Source organism: Oxyura jamaicensis, chromosome 1 (genome assembly GCF_011077185.1).
Source record: "Oxyura jamaicensis isolate SHBP4307 breed ruddy duck chromosome 1, BPBGC_Ojam_1.0, whole genome shotgun sequence".
NCBI lineage: Eukaryota > Metazoa > Chordata > Aves > Anseriformes > Anatidae > Oxyura > Oxyura jamaicensis.
This window is the reverse complement of record NC_048893.1, coordinates 56,745,722-56,763,455: the sequence shown is the minus strand read 5'-3', so window position 1 is coordinate 56,763,455 and position 17,734 is coordinate 56,745,722. Positions and strand designations below refer to the sequence as shown.

Below are 17,734 nucleotides of genomic sequence, written 5' to 3'. Positions count from 1 at the left end.
AAGGAAAGGAAAGGAAAGGAAAGGAAAGGAAAGGAAAGGAAAGGAAAGGAAAGGAAAGGAAAGGAAAGGAAAGCCCCAAACAGCTCTGAGGCACTGCAGAGGTTACTCCTCAGGAGCAGACACCTGATCTTCACTGCATAAGAACAACCACACTTTAAAACTACTAATTTGGTTGGTAATAGCTCTGGGAACCTCCTTTTGTTTGTTTATTCCCTGGGTATTTAATCTAACTGTGTGTTCAGATTTGCTTAGTAGGTGTGAAAATTCCTTAGAGGGCATTTTACTGGCTCAGTGAGAATATTAAGGACAGAGGCTGCCTTTGAGCACTCGGAGCAGCGTGCCAGGACTGATGGCTTGGCAGTTCCAGTGTTGCTCTCATTCTGCTTCAGGCTGACGTGACAGAAGGTGAAACTTTGCTCAGTGCAGAGCCTTGTAAACTCAAAAAATACTTCTGCCCTTGTGAGGTAGAAGTGGAGAGCAGGTTTTTTAATTAATATATTCTTTGTTGGCCCAAAGCCAGACTGTATCTTGATGCAGAATACTGGTGTGTGTTTGTGTGACTTGTTTTTGTAAAATTTTCAAGAAAATAGAATTCCTCCTAAATAGATGCCACTCACCAAATCCAAGTCTCATTTATGATCAACACACTGGTTTTCGCTAATGCGCAGTGGCTTGCCCAGTTACTGTATGTGCATGATGTGAAGTATCCTACATACTTACTTACAGGTGCCTTTGTACACAGGTGATATTCCTCATAATATTTTATATTTTGATATTTTCCTCTGATGCCAACATTCTTAAACACAGATCAGACTCAAGCCTGAAAATTTCAACCTGAATGCAGATTAATATAAATGTGTGCCGTTCTCCCTATCTTTATTAAAACATATTTGTGAAATCCCAGTCTCACCGAAGTTAAGGGGATTTCTGCCTTGGATTTCAATAGAACTTATTTATAGATGTATTTCAAGAACATTTCAACAATATGTATGTCTTTCAAGAACAGAACCAACTGTGCTGTTAAATTAAATAAAAGCAAAATAAAATAAAACAGTTTCTGTGGTTTCTTATGTCTAGAAAACCTGAACTGTTTTGCTTATAGAGAATCAGAGAGGAAAAATTGCGGACCACCATACTGGCTACTCCTATGACTTAAAATCTCTACTTAATGTTTTTTAGAACAAATGCACGTTCAGAGAAACTACATTTTGTTTTACTGCATAGTGTATAATAACTAAATCACATTGTTAGTTGCATGCCATTTTAATTCTTTATTTCCTATAAATATTTCAATAATATGACATGCAGGAGACAGAGTATCCAAGAAGAGGTAGGAAGAGAGTAAAGAAGCTGGTAGGCATCAGTGGTGAAAAAAAATCAAACGGGATAATATCAGAATTGAATGAAAATGAAATGAACTACTTGACTGGAATTTCAGTAATAATGTATAGAGCTTTCAGTGCAAATAAATTATGTTTTATCACTTTGGGAAGTACACTGAAGTTTACAAGCAACCTGAAAAAGTCTTGTTAAAATGCCAAATAGAGGAATTTACATTTATGTTATGAATTTACTGTAATGGACAATAGCATAAACTGAGAGCAACAGATCAATAAAAGCTTTCATGTAAAATCTTCGTTGATTTTTCAGCTCACTATAACAGTTCTAATTTTGTCATTTCTCTAACCCCTTTGTCTCCATTTTAAACAAACACAGGTCTGGATAATCAGAAATAATACAGAGATCTTGACGTTAATTAAAAATCTTTTTCAGTCCACTCTAAAATATGTCATTAAATAATCAGGTCATCTTACAAAAGTCACTTGAATTTTAAAGATATAATTTTCATTTTGTTGTTATTTTTTTAATTAGGCAGATGTATTTTTTCATAGTGGAAAAATGTAGATAGGTGGTATACTGTCATAATAATTATTCAGCTGCTCATTTACCCCCTCCAGCTAAACATAGGGAATGACTTAGAAAGGGCAAGGTATTGGCATCAAACCTCCTCGAACACTGGACTGACCGTAATTAACTCTCACCTTTGGGAATCACCATGCTCTATTAAATGATAGTCTCAGACATGGATGAGAAGGTATTAAAGCTTCCTTATATGAAGGATTGTAATTCTTGACATCTGTTTTCAGATGCCTTCCATGCAAACTGAAAATAAATGCAAAGTCCAATAAGTTATAAAAAAGGGGGGCTAGAATGCGCATCTTTCATTGCTCAAGAGACTGTCATTTGATTTGTTCTGTTGATAGTTGAAATGACAGTAATCAGCTATGTAGTTTTTCAGTTTTACAGCAGAGCTGAAAAGCTGTCATTGGAAGGACAAAAATATAAAAACTTCTGGAACAATGAGATCAGTAGATGTTGGTTTGTAAAAACGCAAAATAAATGACAGTTTCAAAACTGTTCTTTACAATATCCAGGTGCATAGATGACTTCAGTGAAAAGGGGAAGAGGTATGAGTACTAATATTGAAGTGTTTTCCTTGAGAGATGAAAAATATACAGTCTGCAGCAGGGAAGCTCATCAGAAGGACAGATAAGTAAAATGCATTTAAGATTTAAGGGTTAATGCAAGAATTTTTCTCTGTAAAATTAAACGCTGCTGTAATTATTGGTATGTAATACCACGATAATCACTACTAGAAAAATGCCAGAATAATGAATACGAGGAAAAGAATCTCATTAAATATTTTCAGAAGGTGTCAAAAACCATGGGGTTCCAAACTGTAAATCTGTCAAGCCCCTTGAGAATTTATGGTGCGCATGCAATACTGTTACTTGGTTTCAAAATAAATACATCTCAAGCTGCCTGGTATAGCTAAAGACAGAAGGTAAAGAGGGAAAAAATCATCTATAAAAAGGAGAGGGAAAAAAAAAAGCTCCATGTCTGCTCTTCTAGGTGAAAAATCAAGAAAATCAGATGTGCCTTTATGGACTGCAATGTAGATTTATTCTGCAATGGAGACTGCAAAACTGAATACTCTGATTTACCAAAATCAGCTGTGTGTCTGTGTATTTGTGCCAGCATGGGCCCTGAACTACTGTGTGATCTTAAAATCCTGCCCTACAGCCTCAGACTCAGTTTTCAGCTAACTTCTGCGTTTCTCACATCTTACCCTGTCCTTTGCTGCAGAAAAAGATTTGTAGCCCTGAACATATTATGATTGTAGTTCTGTGAACAGGAGAGTCATATGGATTTCATACGGATTTATGCCTTGAGCTTGACTCTCATGTGAAATCTTTGAAATCTAATAATGTCTGAAACCACACACACTTCATTCTTACCTTCAGTAGAGACATTAACAGGGACTCTTTTTCCCCACCTGTTTTTATTAAGCATATAGGGACTTCGTATCACTGAGAGACCTGAATCTTAGAAAAACTTGACTGAAGCGGGCCAAAGGATTCAAAATTTATTAGAAAGGAGAGGCAGATAGAATAGACAGAATGAACGAATAGCATAATTTCCTCAGGAAAACACAGTATAATACAAGTCTTAAGACTGGAAACTAGGAGTAGCATGAAAGAGGAAAATTAAAAGTAATGGTTTTGTAATTTTTACTACAACATTCTCACTTGCAAAGGTTGGAACCTTTCCAATTATATCCTACAAAGAGTATAGAATTCACATATAAAATTAAAATAGTAGCAGTATTCAAAACCTATCCTTATTGAAATAGCAGTGTGATAAACAGACAATTCAGAACATTAAAATTATGATTTTTTAAAGGATTGATTGGTGAAAATATTGTTTGTATTCTAAAACTAAGTTGGTAAATTTTAGAAACAGTGCATATATACATTTAACATACAGATAATTCAACTGTATTTTTATCGTATAACATGAACTTTCTCTTTTTGTTTCGAAAGAACAATGAAGCACAACAGTTAATTCTGCCAAGTTTTAGCTAAAAATTGGCTGTGGATTTAGTGAAAATATTTCATTTTATATTACTGATTTTTCTTAGAGAAATTATTTCGCATTAAGACGTCAGTATTTCAAAAGGCATCTTCTATGAAATGCCACTGCTGGGTGTGGACAGACCAGCTAGGTAGGAACACACAAAATAATGAACACTGTTTGACAATTAATGCAATTACAATTTCTTGTATGGTGATCACTGATCACTGTCACACTAATTTAAACTTTAATAAACGTTAAAAATGTACCGAGCAGTAACATTCTCATCTGCTACATTTTTGACTGTGTTAACTAAAACAGTACCATGAACCATTTTAAGAAACCACTGTGGGAGATTACTCTGAGAGTTCTCTTGATGTATTCATTATTCATAAGTGTTGCTTCTCCATCTCTCCATCTCCCCTCTAGCTGATTAAAATGATTGGGGTTTTAGATGCAATGGTGCCAAGAAGTATGTGAAAGAAAGTGCAAGATGGATGACTGTGAAATAATGTAGTCATGAATCTCCTGAAAATCACTCACAATACTGATACACCTTTGTAAGCAATATGCATGCGGAGATAATTAATTACTTCATAACTGTGCTGGAAGTCTGTAATAACCCATACCCTCTTTTACTTATTCATGAAATTTCAGAAATCAGATAACATGATTTTCTTCAGGAACTTAACCTTATGAGCATTTTCAAGTTGCATTTTTTCTTACCTGTAGCAGAGCTGCAAACAAATATACTGCTATAAAGATAGGAGTTAAGGAAGTGTGGCCGCTTTTCATTAAATGGATGGTGTACAAGAAAATTAGGTGTCCAGGAATCACCAAAAGAAGCAGAACTTGGGCTGATTTGTTATTTACTCCTATAACAAAAAATAAAATGAATAAAAAAATACCAAATTCAGTTAAGCTCATTAATTACTATATCATATTTTTATTTATTTTAATATAAAAAGACGTTTTGAAATTTCACAGCATTGGCTATTGTGGAACAGCAGGAATTATTTTTCACAAAACCAATCCTTGAGATTTTCAACAGGGGCAAAAAAGTCATCCCTAGCACCTGCCAGCAAAGTTAAGCAAGGCCTTTCCAGAAGACTGTGCAAATTGTCTGCTGTCAATCAGTGCATTTCCTACATCTGTTTTGGTTCTGTACTTATGTAATAGCATCAAGTTTTTTAGAGCTGCACTGACTTTGTAGAGCTTTCATAGGAAAGAGGTTGTTTTAGACACCATACTCAAGCCATCCTCAAAAGTATCTTATGTTTCTAAAAGGCAATCCCACATTTACTATTTTTTTCACCTCAATGGCTCAATGCATTTCATAAATATTAATGTGTAATACATTCTATTGAAACATCTGCTTTCACTACAGATACTATACTGTTAGGAAAGGGGGAAGTACAGGGAAGACATAAACTGTGAAGAAAGCATCTAGAAAGAAATGGCAAATAGGGAATGGAAAGCAAGGGACTAGGCTTAGCAAGAATGTTAAAGTTTGGTCCAAACAGGGGAGTAGATTGAAATCTGGAGTTAAATGACAAAGGTTAGGAGCAGGGAAACAGGTTAAGGTATAAGGTATGATAAAGGTTGAAATCCTTCTGAGCTGATATCATCAGTGCCCTGCCTGATCATTCCGCATGTCCGAGTCTTGCCAAAGCTATGCCTTTCTCCCTCTATCTATGTGTCACCTCCTGCAGGGAGTTGCTTGTGATTGTCACATGTAAACAGCTGCAGGCAAAGGAAACTGCCAGACCTCTGCTGCCTTTGAATTGCATACAAATTGAGTCTCTCACGGGGTGTACATTCATATAGGGGGAAAAAGACGTGAGACACCATTTTTAACAACTAAGTGACTAATACATACCTGTACCATAATAGGTTCTGCATGGATAATAGCAACCCTTGGCTTCTTCTGGCAGTTCTCCAGGAATGCTGTGTAAATGGAGGTAGGTAGAAATTCTGCTAGCTTGAATAGCTACTAGGTTACCACCAATACCTGAAATAGAAAAGGGAACAAGTCGTAAATTTTCAACTGTTTTTTTTTTTTTTTTTTTTTCCCTGTAGTAAGCAATATTTTTACAGATTTCCCCTAAATACAGAAGTCAAAAAGAGAAACATGCTTAGAGTATGTTATAGAAAGGCTACCACCAATCTCAAAAGTGATCAAACTTGGGCTACAATTTGGTGTATCACTGAACATTTAGATATTTGGAATATCCATGTTATTATATTGGAAATTTGGGGATGAGTTGTAATTTGTAATAAGTGCAGAAAATTCCTCCAAAACGTTCAACCTGCTACTTTCTCATAGGTGAAGCTGCCTTTTAAGGCTCCTTGTTATTTGGCAATCCTTCTTGGAACAACAAAAGTAATACATATCTGTGCCACTGCTGAATTAGCTTCCTCGCTCAGTATTGCTGGTAAGTATAAATAACACAGAGCAAATGCACTTGCTACCTCAAATATAAATGCAGACTTCTCACACATAGGGCTGGAAAGGACTTCAAGAAATAATCCATCCATTCCCCTTCACCACAGAGCCGGATTTAACCGGAATCTTTTGCCGTTCACAATTCAGGTTGAAAGGACAAGCATCTGAATAACTAATTTTTAAAAGAATGGCGGTGATGGAGATTCTACCTTCTCCATGACAGCTGTTGATATGCTTCCCGTTAGGGAAAAAAAAAAAAAAAAAAAAAAAAGACAACTTCTGTGAAACAATTTTAATTTCAGTGAATTGAAACATAAAGCAACTTGTTATATCCACATTACAGAATGGAGTGGCACTAACATATAGCTCTCCTGTTGCTATTACACCTTAGAGTTGTCTGCTTGCACATCAGACAAGTGCCCTTTTTTCCCAGATGCTTTACATAGCTCTGAGAAGATATGATTAGGTGGAAGTAATGTGGATCTTTTCCCTACTTAGGTAGCAGAAAGACCTTGGTTACTGTATTAGAACTAATTTGCTTGTCTGATGCTTAGGGCTTTGGTCACAGAACAAGTGCCTGTCATCACCAGAAGAAACTATTAGCCAAATCCCTTTGGGGACTATGGAGTGGTTAGGACAAAGATTTAATACTGAGAACTCAATGTAAATGTTCTGCTGCACTGCAGCTTAAAGACAATTTTTGGCAGATCCTAACAAGGGGGTCCAACTTTTAAACAAAAGGCTTCAAATACATATCAGGAAATCAAGTATTAGAAGAAGTCATGGAATGGGCAGAAAAGACTGATTATCAAACCTACCTGCATCTTCTCAGTCAGGAGACAGAGGGACAAAATGTGAACTATCAAAATGTTGAGTCAGTCTTTGCAAAGAAAATTAAAATAACAGAATAACCGTAGGGTGGTTTTTTTTCATCAAATTACAGAAAGAGAAGTAAAATAAAGGATTTATATAAACTATAAGAGGGGTTTAAACAACATCAGAAACAATCTAGTAGGGTCCAAAGTCTATTTTCTGAATGTGAACAATAACGTTGGTACTTCTGCCTAATGAGAATAAGGAAAGGAGAGACAGAAGTAAAATGAAGGATCAATGCACTACATTTGGATGGAGATCAGAAAATTTCTGTGACTGAATTACAAAAAAGCTGTTATGTAAAACTGCATTTTAATAAAGCTACAAAGCTGGGGATGGTGCCATACGACTAGAAAATATGAAACAGTTTCGGCTTTAAAACAGGGGGATAAAAGCAATCTGGATAATTACAAGCAGGCTAGAAACTGCAATAACTGATCTATTCAAAACAATATTAAAAGATAAAATTAGTTAACTCTTCTCTCACCATCCCTTTTTTTATATAGCATTAAAAGGAGAAATGAAAGATAAAAGTAAATAGGGCTAAATTTCCAGGCATGTTTTGAGGGTTGTGGCAATGCAACCATAAACCACTTTGGCACAAAAAAGCAAGATTTCAAATACTTCCTAGGATGTGTGCAATTTCCTCTTGTGACTGATAATTATCTGCTGAAACAAATTCAGACAAACAGGAGCACGAGAGATGATCTGGACATCTTTCCCTCATTAACAACAAGGGAAACCAAGAGAAAAGAATTAAGGAAAATGGAAATTTTCCCTTTTGAAATGGCAGTCAAACTGGCTAGACAACAGAGACGTAGACTTTATGCAGGTGCGCTGAAATTTACCAAGCTTCTAGAGCCCATACATCCTGCTGAGTCTCAACCAGCTACCAGCGTATGGTGACGGACAGCAGCAGTGATCCTGTCCTTTAGTTCTGTGTACTCATGTGCCATTTCTTCCTACTAACTATTTTTGAACCTCTGGGCCAATTCCAACCATGTCTGACACAAGGATTACTTACTTTTAAGGGGTTAATATTAATATTAAATACCTCCTCCAAGTACGGTGGCTGACAAAAAGGAAACAATGGCTAATCCTGGGTAAATAAAGATTCAAATCCACACCTCAGTGAGACAGAGGCAGTAATAAAAGCTGTATAATTCTCAGCACAAGCATGCCAGGCGCCCAGTTGGCACATGGCTTGGAGCAAGGCATGGTGCCTCTCACTCAGCCCGTAGTTAAGCGACACTGAAGAGGAAGGACGATGGCCAAAGCAGAGGGAGAATGGAGAGAATATTGTAAGCAGGTATTGCAGGGATACTAGGACACAGAACACTGTGGGCTGAACGGTGCTCCAAAAACACAGGATATAAATCAGCACAAGTTCCATTATTCTGCGGGTCTTGGAACGACTTGAATAAAGCTGTGCCTGCATTAAGTGAATCACTAGGTACGGAGATAATCAGTTTGTTTTCCTCTAACAGCAGTTACTGTGCATGTGAAGTTAGCTCAGCAATATCAGATTAATCAGATCCCCACAAGAAGCAGCAGATAAAACTGTGTAGGTTGACTGCATGTCAATACACATAATTGATCATTTCTGAGCATCTTCGGAATGCATGAAATGGTCATGTGCTCAGTAGCTGCTCATACTATGAAAATCGCTGCAGACATATGTATGGACTGTTTCCATGAATTTAAGTGAGAAAACGTGTTTCCTGAAATTGTATTGTAGTCATCGTAGCGCATACTTCACTGCAAAGACTAACTGTTCATTCTCATGAGTACTGTATCACAGAGGAAAATAATTGCTTTCAAAGTAAAATCCTGCAACTGTTACTGCATTCCTCGCAGGACAGCAGATGTGTTTAGCTTCAATGTGAGTGCTACTTTGTCAATAATAAGAATAGACATTGCTAAAGTGTGAAGGACATCATGCTGACTTAAAACATGAAAAGAAAATTGAAAATCTCATCATTTTATTGAGTCAGTCAAGGGATAAGCAAGAATTAATACCACTTCTGACTTTATTATTATTTTTATCACAGTTCTTTTGTTTTGTAAAACAAGCACGCAAAACCATACTTAAAGTAGAGCCAAAACCACGTCATGTATTTGTGAGTATGCCTACAGGCATAATTCTACTAAGCGTTATTTGAAAAAGGATTTTTTTTTCTAGTAAGAGAAGTAACCATGCTAGTCTGAAAACCACGTTAAAGGTACTTTGTATCAATGCATCTTAAAGAATGTTTCAAAGCAGACCTGTGTCTCATTGCTCTTATTAACATTTTACAGGTTAAAAAAAACAACCAAAGAAGTTGAAGGAAGCAGAATGGGTGATGCTGATGCAGACTCATCTCAGATCACCTAATGCTCTGGGTAATTCACCAGGCTGGTGTGTTCTGTGTTTTTGCTTTTGGTTGGTTGTTTGGTTTTGATGTTGTTTTCCACATCTTATACCACACACTTTGGTATTTCCAAATACACACCATTTCCAAGGGAAAACTGGAGGAATATCTGACATACCAGAGGGCTGTGCTGCTGTTCAGAGGGACCTGGAGAGTCTGGAGAGCTGGGCTGAAAGGAAGATGAATGAGGGGAAATGCGAAGTCCCGCATCTGGGGAAGAACATGCCTGTGCACCTGTACAGGCTGGGAGTTGACTATCTGGAAAGCAGCTCTGCAGAGAAGGCCACCAGGGGTCCTGGAGGACGAGAAGTTGGCCATGACCCAGCAATGTACCTTCATGGCAAAGGCAGCCAACAGTAGCCTTGGCTGCATTAGGAAGAGCATCAACAGTAGGTGGAAGGAGGTGATGCTTCCTCTGTACTCAGCACTGGTGAAGTCGCATCTAAGTACTGAGCCCAATTCTGAACTCTCCAGTACAGGATATGGATCTACTGGAGCAAGTTTAGCACAGGATCTCAGGAACTGGAGCATTTTTCATATGAGGAGAGGCTGAGAGAGCTGGTAGGGTGCTATGTTTTGGATTAGGATGAGAAGAGCGCTGATAACACGCTGACGTTTTAATTGCTGCAGAGCAGTGCTTACACCAAGCCAAGGACTTTTCAGCTCCTCGCTCTGTCCTGCCAGCGGGCAGGCTGGGGGTGCAGCAAGAGCTGGGAGGGGACAGACCCAGGACAGATGACACAAACTGGCCAAAGGGGTATTCCATACCATCTGACGGCATGCTGAACAATATATAGGGGTGGCTAGCCGGGCTGGGGGCCGGCTGCTTGGGAATGGGCTGGGCATCAGTCAGCAGGTGGTGAGCAATTGCATTGCGTATCACTTGTTTTGTACACACTATTATTATTATTATTATTATTTCCTATCTTAAAAAACTGTCTTTATCGCAACTCACAGGCTTCACTTTCCCGTTTCTTTCCCCCATCCCAGAGAGGGAGGGGGGAGGGTGAGTGAACGGCTGGGTGGTGTTTAGCTGCCGGCCGGGTTAAACCACAACAGTCCTTTTGGCTCAGCCTGTAGAGCAGAGAAGGCTCAGGGGGATCTTACTGATGTGTTTAAATATCTGTGGGGAGGGATGAAGACAAGTGAGCCAGGCCCTTCTCAGAAGTGCTTGCTGACAAGACAAGAGGCAATGAGAAAAAAATAGAACACAAGATATTCCATCTGAATACACACACACAAAAAAATCACATTTTTACAAGGGTGATCAAACACTGGAGCAGGTTGCCCAGAGAGGTTGTGGAGTCTCCGTCTGTGGATATATTCAAAACCCAACCGGACACAATCCAGGACAATGTGCTCTAGAGGAGAATGCTTGAGCAAGGGGCTTGGACTAGATCTCAAAATGTCCTTTCCAACCTAACTGGTTCTGTGATTTTATAAAAATATAAATAAAGCCACCTCTTCCTCTCAACACTATTTCAGCTATGCGTCCAATGAACAGAACAAATCCTGCTTACTTACTGCTTTTGAAGAACAGAAGCAGTTCCATCTAACCTTTGAAAAGGACTCTAACTTTTGAATCTTTAGCACACAGGGGTTCTTGTTTCCCTGTGCTGTTCCAAACTAGCTCACCATCCTCCACGCACTGTTGGGAACCCCTTGCTCTAGATTTAGTTTCTCTGCAGGCAGCCAGACATCTAAAATCAAGGTGCTCCAAAGCCCAAGTTCATGGTAGGTACAGCCCCCTACACTTCATAGAAACCTACCTGTAAATGCTCCAAAGGTAAATTGGTGTAAATTATGTTGCAGTAAAATAATACCATTACTAGTCTTCCTCTCAGACTTCTAATTCTTCTAATTCAATGTCATGATGCATTGCCTGACTAAACATCACTTTGATACTCTAATTTATCCTTAGCATATCATGAATGATTCACAGTCTTATTTAATTCCCACTCTTCAAAATCTGGACTGAATACTGACATACTAGTTTCTCTTCTGCTTTTCAGTGGTGCTTGTCACTGTAAATCTGAATGCTTTGCAAACATGAATGCATTTATTTTTATAATATACCTGTGAAGTGATATTTTTGTACTGTCTGCAAAGAGCATTTTGCAGTTTTTGGTAATGAATGTGAAATATTTAAGTCATTTTGTTCTGAATAAGTATTTAAACCAGACTTTTCATTGATTTCATTTGCACCAATGAATGTTTTCATTTGTATCAATCAATGTTTAACATTTTTGCAGGTCAGATTCAGAATCTACAGTCAGATATTTCAGAAAATGAGAATAATTATGTTACTACTTATTGGTAAAAAAATTGCTTTAAGGTACTTGTTTAATACTGGGGAGAACTGCATGGTAGGCAAGAGGAATTTTGTAAAGCAGTATTCATCGACCTTATATGTAAAGTTACCTCCTCTCCTGTAGGTTTCCATCTCATTCTTTTTTTTTTTTTTTTTTTTCCCTTAAGTATATATAAATGAAGATGGGTTCCTGCAGAAAACTACCTTCCTGAAAGCACTGAGAGCACCAGATAACAAGATAAAGCCTAGGTACTCAGCTTTAAAAACCAACACCATAACCATTCACGCGACTATTAAGAACAGTTGCATGATAGGGTACACAAATAACTTTGTAAGAATGGCAAACTTTATGCACATCAACTCATTGCGATTAAAGGTCTTTATAAATTCACTTCTATGGAGAGAGATTATCAGTCACAGAATACTGTGCTGTTCCCAAGCTTCTACACTACAGCTTGTGCAACAGGACAAAAATCTTTTAATACCTATATAAGGGTAGAATTAGGCCAACAAAATTCCCAAAGAATATTCTCACCTTTGCACCCTCCTAACCACAGTCCACAGCAATACAGTCAGTTGTGCCAATTAAGGTAATCTTGTAAAAAAATAAAATACTTAAAAGAAAGAACTCACATCTATAGCAGCATGGATTATGCAGATTTACATGTACAACTAGCAACTAAAAAGTAGTAGAACTATAACCCAATAATGAGTCAGAATGAAATATTCAGAATGAAAATCCTCTTCCATTTTCATTCCAAAATAAAGACTGAATTATACATCTCATAAAGTATAGGTGCCTTCTAATTCTATTATATTCTGTGCAATTCAGGATGCAGAAAAATTAATTTCCTACCCAGACAAATTGCTCCAGTACCATAGAAGTACACTAATGTCTTCCCTTGTAACTTACAGAGGAAAATTTCCAAAACTCAGCCATCTAAGACAATGACTGTCTTCTAAGCAAAGCACTTCTCTGTTGTATAAAAGCTGAGAGTACAACTATCCTATAGCAGATTAAAATACATAAAGTTATTACAAATACGTTTTATTTTTTGAGGGGGAATGATTTCTGTTTTCTTTCCATATTCTCTAAAGGAAAAAATTTACAGCAAGAGATATCTGAAAAGCCTGAAAGTCTGTCCTTCAATTTATCCTATTAATAGATTTATAAAAAAATGGTTTGGGGAATATATTACATAAGCTTAACTTTCATCTCCCAGACAACAGACACTCATTACGGTTTGTGTTAAATTTTCTCGTACAGGTTCTTCATATTCCTTGATCTACATTTGTTTCTTCCACATATCAAATACTCTGTACAGCCAAAAAATAGGGAGTATTTATGTTACCCTTAAGGACAACAGATTTATGTTACCCTTAAGGACTCTTGTTTCAAATCATCTGTAAATGCAAGTTTTTCTATATGAAGCCTTCAAACCATTTCTGGTTTTCAGTTGTTTTCAGAAGTAATCTGTAGAACCTCCATTCTACAAAACGCATAAAAACGGGGTGAAATCCAATGACATGTTGTTTACTATGCAGTAACTCTTGAAACAAAAATACTTACAAGATATCTCACAATATTTTTTTAAGCATGCAAGGAAAATGGAAAGTGGCTCTACCTAGTAATCTCAGTTAATTTCAGCTGATTATTCTGAAGCATATAATTGTATAAAGCATTATCTTTTTTTCTGCACAAAAGGAACTCAGTTACTTGCAAATTGCAGTTCCTGAGCCAAATTCAACAAACTGTGATGCTGTAAGTGGATTTGTAAATTTTATACATCTCTTCCATTAGAAAACATAAGGATCAACTTTGAGTATCTAGGCTGAAGCACAGCCATGCTGGGATTTTAGCTAGTTTCTGCAGAACTTCAGTACATCAAACCCAAACATCTAAGTTTCAACTAGATTTGAAGTACCACAATGGCTAAAACCACAAAATGATTTATTTATTTTTAGAAAGCACAGTTACAATTTAACCCAACCAACCATAGAATTAAAAATAATTCTTCATCTCAAGAAATGTGTTTAACAGGGGAAAACTGGAAAACTGGTTGTAAAATACTTCTGGCCACCAGCAGTAAAGTTGACTATAAATGCCTCTCTGCTTCAGAACTATTTTAATATTCTTGGCAAAAATTTGCAGTTATTGTTAATAGGGGTAGGAATCTTTGAGGCTGCTCAAATTCCAGACCAATATTTCTTAAACCAAAAGATATATGGCTCCAAACTGTAACATATATATGATGAAAATGACTTGTCCCACATCTAAGAATACGAAAACCACTTAGACAGGACCAGACTGAATGCTACTTAATGGCGCAAAGGAAGCCTAACACCTGATGACTTTGCAGTGTATAATGCTCAGGATTTCACGATATCCAACAGCTGGCACTGAAAAAATCAGCAACAATCCTGGACAAATACACACTGTCCTGAGATTTTGGCTGCACAAAATCCCAATAGGGTACAATCTTTATTTCAGGGTTCCTTGTGTCATAAGAGCAACAAACTTCAAAGTAGGAGACAGGAAAAGGCATCTGAAAACCATTTTGAGGGGGAAAACCTTCAGCTACTTCCACTGCTTATGCTTACAATGATCATTCTTTTTTATTTCCTTTAACTATAAGGCATTTCAGTGTTGCCGCTTATGTTCTTTGCTGACTATAAATTCATTTTTACTTTTCAGCCTTTATGCTTCCTTGCCTGAGCCTTTCCTTTATATTCATTCAAAATTGCAAGTACTTGCATCTACTTCTTGTGCGTTTCCATTTTGATTTCCAGATACCTAAAGAGCAGGGCAACCACGTTGATCTTTGACCTTTACTGCTTTACAGGAAAGCAACGGTAGAGAAAGCTTTCTGCAACAGTAATATTTAAAAAGCCATCTGTTAGGTGGTCTAGCACACCTTTTGTTAGTGAAAGAATGTCAACAGATGTGGTTTTTTAACTAAAAGATTTCCTGAACCCCAGTTTTCCACACTATACTGACCAGCAATATCAAAAGGATATTCACGCCAGTAGAATTACGAAAACCTAACCTAACAGCAACCGAAAAAATCACTTAGCCACAGTTTCCATTTTCAGGAGGTGTACCATGAAACAGGCACATTGCAGCCTCTACACAGAACATATTTTCTTCTCTATTTTCCAATAGAAATGCCTCTATGTTGCCAATTCTGAGGACTGAGGAGTTTAGCACACACATACAACACTTACGCTTTCTTCCCCATGCTCATTTGTGAATGAGGGAAAACCAGCATTCATTAGTGCTTACGTTGCTGTCCAGTGGCACTGCAAAAGCAGCATTGCTATTGCCGATCACTGGTTACAGCCTTGCACTAGCTTGTTGTCAGCTTGTTAAGAGTTCCAAAATGGAGCATGGTGTGAAGTTACTCTCGTTACAACATGGAGTTTAAGACTGGGATAGCAGCTGAAATATATGGACAGGAGACTATAAACAACTCGATGATGGTCCATTACTAGTCACTGAAAAATTTAAACCTTGTGAGCTGGGAAAAGATTGCTTTCTGCGTAACAAGAAAAGCAGCAGCTAAGCATGAAAAATCCAAACAAGCAACGGGGTAATGTACCTGGTGTAGCTTGGAAAAAACATTCTCAGGCATTGCACAGTAGTTTGGGGGGACAGATGCCAAAGGCTGAGAACAGCCTAGAAATATAAAACTTCTCAAAAAGAAGGCGGCTTTTATAACTGAGGTGGTGCAATTATCACAGTAATCATCATCAGAGAATCACAGTGGGACTGTCACAGCTACAAGCCCACTTTTAGCCCCAGCTTTTCCTCCTTCAGCCTACCTAATTCTTCAGGGATCTTTTGACCCGCCAGCTAATCATCCACGGCTATGTATAGCATTTGGCTAGTTCTCTTTCTCTAAAGATAGATCAAAAGAATGTATGCACATTGCCTTAATTCTGTTCATAAACTTATGAAAGAAAATTAGAAACAAAGTGGTACATTTAACTTTTTCTCTAGAGGCATGTTTATAGTAAGCTGTCATTCCTAGCAATTAAAATGATTTACTGAAGTCCAATCATTAACTACAAATTTTTAAAAAAGGTAAAATGTAAACATGCACGCAATTCAGCTTTTACAGCCAATTTCTGTGAAAGAAACCAACCTTGAACAGGATGCATAGTTCCACTTACAAGGGCAGTTCATAACTACTACAGGGTAAAAGACCATCAGCACTGCAACATCTGGTAAGAGCGTGGGGTCTTGAGAAAGGCCTGTATCCGTCAGGCCTGTATCCAGTGTAGGCGGCAAGACTAGAACACGTGAATCTACAGAGGAAATCCAGACCTATTCTACTACTGTACTGGAGCAGAGAGAGAAGCCTACTGGAAAAGAGTATAAAGCAATCATCAGACAGTTGTTTGCTTTTGTAATTAAGAGATGTCATCTAGGAAAGCAGTACCACTGGTAAGAGCTTTGTGTGCACCTGCCTCAAAAGCAAACAGGATCCTCTTCTCTTAGGAAGCAAGTTACCAAAGAGGACTATTACAAGAAAGCTTTCAGATGTAAGGCAGTAAAGGTCAAAGATCAACGTGGTTGCCCTGCTCTTTAGGTATCTGGAAATCAAAATGGAAACGCACAAGAAGTAGATGCAAGTACTTGCAATTTTGAATGAATATAAAGGAAGGGCTCAGGCAAGGAAGCATAAAGGCTGAAAAGTAAAAATGAATTTATAGTCAGCAAGGAACATAAGCAGCAACAATGAAATGACTTATATTTAAAGGAAATAATAAAGAAATACAGGAGCTTAATGGAAAAGAAGAATAAGCAGCATGTGGTGTGGAAGACTGAAATACTCAGTTCCTTTCGTATCCTGACTTTGAAAAAAAATGGTGATGCCTGATGATAAACTTGTACGTTTAAGTCTGTACGGCCTGAGGATAAATTAAATGTAGAACATCCTTAGAGAGCTAGATGAACAGTCCATGAGTTATCAGTGATCATTTTTGCAAACCGATTATCTTGGAGGTTAGTGAATACCAGAGGGCTGTAATAGGGAAATGTATCTTTAAAAAGGACCAAAAAGAATGATTTGGGGAATCTGTATGTTTGTAAAATTTATACTCCTGACAAGGACTAGAACAAATTATTAAATAGACATTTTGTAAGCACCTAGAAGATATGAGAGCAGTAAAGCAAAAGCTAACATGAATATACCAAGAACATCCTTCTGTCAAAGTCACACAATTATCTCCTCTAGCAGAACAGCTTGCCTAATGGGCACAGCCATAGATATACCAACTTCTAACTGTTGCAAATTGTTTTGATGCTATCCCATGCCACATTTCCACAAGCAACCTTTGGAAGTTAATTATATCAGAGGCAAAGTGTTTCAAAACCCAGCATCAATGTTACCATTTTTGTTATCAAAGCAGATGAGCAAACAAAGTGGTTTTAACATACTTAATTGATAGCTTAGAAAACAGAATAGAATATACCCCAATGGCATTTGCAAAGGCCAAGTTAAGATAAGCCAAAGCACTTGATAAGCAAAAATCAGAAGTCAGAATCATCTTGATAGTTAGAGAAATTGATTAAAAATCAATGCATAAAAGTGCAAAATAATGTACAGAATCAAATGTAGAAATACAAAAGGGGAGAAGAGCAGCTAGTGAGCATTATTGTGGGAACAGATCCAGTGATTATAATTATTGCAAGCTAAACACATATCAGTCACATGATACTGTAGCAAAAAAGAAGCTAAAAATCTGCATTTTGCAAATGACTACATCAGTCTA

The 17,734-nt window shown here is 37.4% G+C and overlaps 1 protein-coding gene across 1 annotated transcript in view; it reads right to left on the bottom strand.

Annotated features, from left to right (window-relative positions):
* Positions 1–17,734, bottom strand: part of SLC41A2 (solute carrier family 41 member 2) — a 60,245-nt gene that overhangs the window by 13,070 nt on the left and 29,441 nt on the right. Inside the window, exons 9-10 of the mRNA XM_035341443.1 lie at positions 5,795–5,926; positions 4,642–4,790 (exon numbers count right to left, since the gene is read on the bottom strand). Coding sequence (XP_035197334.1) covers positions 4,642–4,790; positions 5,795–5,926 — 281 coding nt within the window. The remainder of the gene's footprint in view (positions 1–4,641; positions 4,791–5,794; positions 5,927–17,734) is intronic.